Raw genomic sequence first — 1,849 nt, 5'->3', positions numbered from 1 at the left:
CACAGCCGTATTAAACATTTCTCTAATCACGTAGATTATTTTTCTAACAGTTTTAATTCACCTTATTATTTTCAACAATACTCAAATTTCTACATGAACATTTAAAAAAAAGCTAGTAAAAATATCCACCTAAATTAATTCTAGCACATAATTTGTTTCTTGAGATAAATAAGTCTCTCTTCTTAAAATATATAAACCTAAGATGATTACAGAAAATAAAACATTTTAAATTTGTTGATTTGTTAAATCATGTTTAAAACAAATATATATAAAATAAAAAACATCATTAAATTTGTAATATTAGAACTTCTATATACTCAATGGAATGTCAAAGAATTAATACTGATAATCACACAGTAGATGACAAAATAAAAGCTAATTAATTTTAATATTCCTGCAAAGTACTGAATTTTTTTCTATAAAAAAAAATTAAAATATCTTAAAATAAACCAATAATTATTATTGGATACAAAAAACATAATTCTTGAGCAAAAAAAAATATAAATATTGAACAAGTCCACAATATGGGACTAAATTACCTTTCACGCAAAGTAGGTACTGACAATCAATAGTTCACGAACAGTCATCAATGTCTTCGAATTGGATCATTGCACTACACTTTTGTCGAATCTTCTTTCAGTGAGTTTTCTATCTTCCCCGCGCTGTCCATCTTTTCTGTGCTCCCGAACTCCTGCTGAATTTGGCCTAGACTCTTTCCAGCAGTCTCGGGTAGGACAACGTACATGAAGATAGTACCCAAGAAACTGAAAAATGCGAATATCCAGAAGTTCATGTAAACACCGGCGATGTCCTCCACGGTTTGATACTGCTTCAAGTTTATGAATGTTGAAATTGAGGCCGATATACCTGTTATTCCACTGCCGATTCCTCTAGTATGCGATGGGAAGTACTCCGCTTGAATGGTTTGCATGAGCGGTCCTAGTCCGATATTACTAACTGTGCAGAACCCGGCGACGGATATGAACATAACCCAGGAGTATTGAGATACGTCATACCCTTGCTGGTTGAGGAAGTAGTATGTTCCAGTGATAATGTTGAAAACGACAGAAGCCAATGTAGAGTATACTAGCAGCGGCCTCCTACCAACGGAGTCGGAAACGAATGCGGCACAGAAGGTGGCAATGATAAGTAGAACTCCAAGACCAATAGTCAGTTCATGGTCCTTGATGGCTCCGTTCGACGACTGGGCGAAGGTCTGTGTCGCATAGGTCACTACTGCTGGCATCCCGTTGAGATATTTGATGAAACAGACAGTTTGCACAATGAGGAAGGACTTTGTGTCCTTTTTAGTTGCAAAGAGGTCCCGCCATCCACCTTTGGATTTCATATCCTCCTCTACCGATTTCTTAATGCTCTGATACTCTTCCCCTACTTGCTTTGTTGCCCTTAACCAGATGAGTGATTTAATAGCATTTTTGGGTTTTTCGGCCATCAGCTGATAGTATGGCGACTCAGGCATTAGGGAGAAAAACAAAACGAAAACAATAGGAAGGACAGAGCAAGCATAGGCGTATGTCTGGTAACTGAAGAAGTGACCTGTGAGATAGCTGTAGAGGATACCGACGTACCACATTGTCTGGAATTGGCCGGAGAGTTGCCCTCGTATCCTAGGCTCGGAAATCTCTGCTATGTACATCGGGCCGACGGTGTAGACAATGGCGACTCCTGCACCCTGAATGGTACGCACCACGTAGAGGACCGCCATGTTGCGAGTGGTGAGAATCAAAATCCAAGCCAGCAAGCACAGAGGGCCCGTACTCAGCAGCACTGTCTTCCGACCGAACCTGCGACAGTCAATGGATCAATGATTAAAGTATCTGCATTACAA

The 1,849-nt window shown here is 39.3% G+C and overlaps 1 protein-coding gene across 1 annotated transcript in view; it reads right to left on the bottom strand.

Moving 5' to 3' along the window:
• Positions 1 to 288: 288 nt before the first annotated feature.
• Positions 289 to 1,849, bottom strand: part of LOC106681349 (facilitated trehalose transporter Tret1) — a 48,913-nt gene continuing 47,352 nt past the window's right edge. The window contains exon 3 of the mRNA XM_067050136.1: positions 289 to 1,805. Coding sequence (XP_066906237.1) covers positions 614 to 1,805 — 1,192 coding nt within the window. The 3' untranslated portion in view covers positions 289 to 613. The remainder of the gene's footprint in view (positions 1,806 to 1,849) is intronic.

The sequence above is a fragment of the Halyomorpha halys genome, unplaced genomic scaffold, assembly GCF_000696795.3.
Source record: "Halyomorpha halys isolate HHAL.00 unplaced genomic scaffold, Hhal_1.1 Scaffold328.1, whole genome shotgun sequence".
NCBI classification, from domain to species: domain Eukaryota; kingdom Metazoa; phylum Arthropoda; class Insecta; order Hemiptera; family Pentatomidae; genus Halyomorpha; species Halyomorpha halys.
Note: the sequence above shows the minus strand (reverse complement) of the source record. Positions and strands in the feature narration are given on the sequence as shown.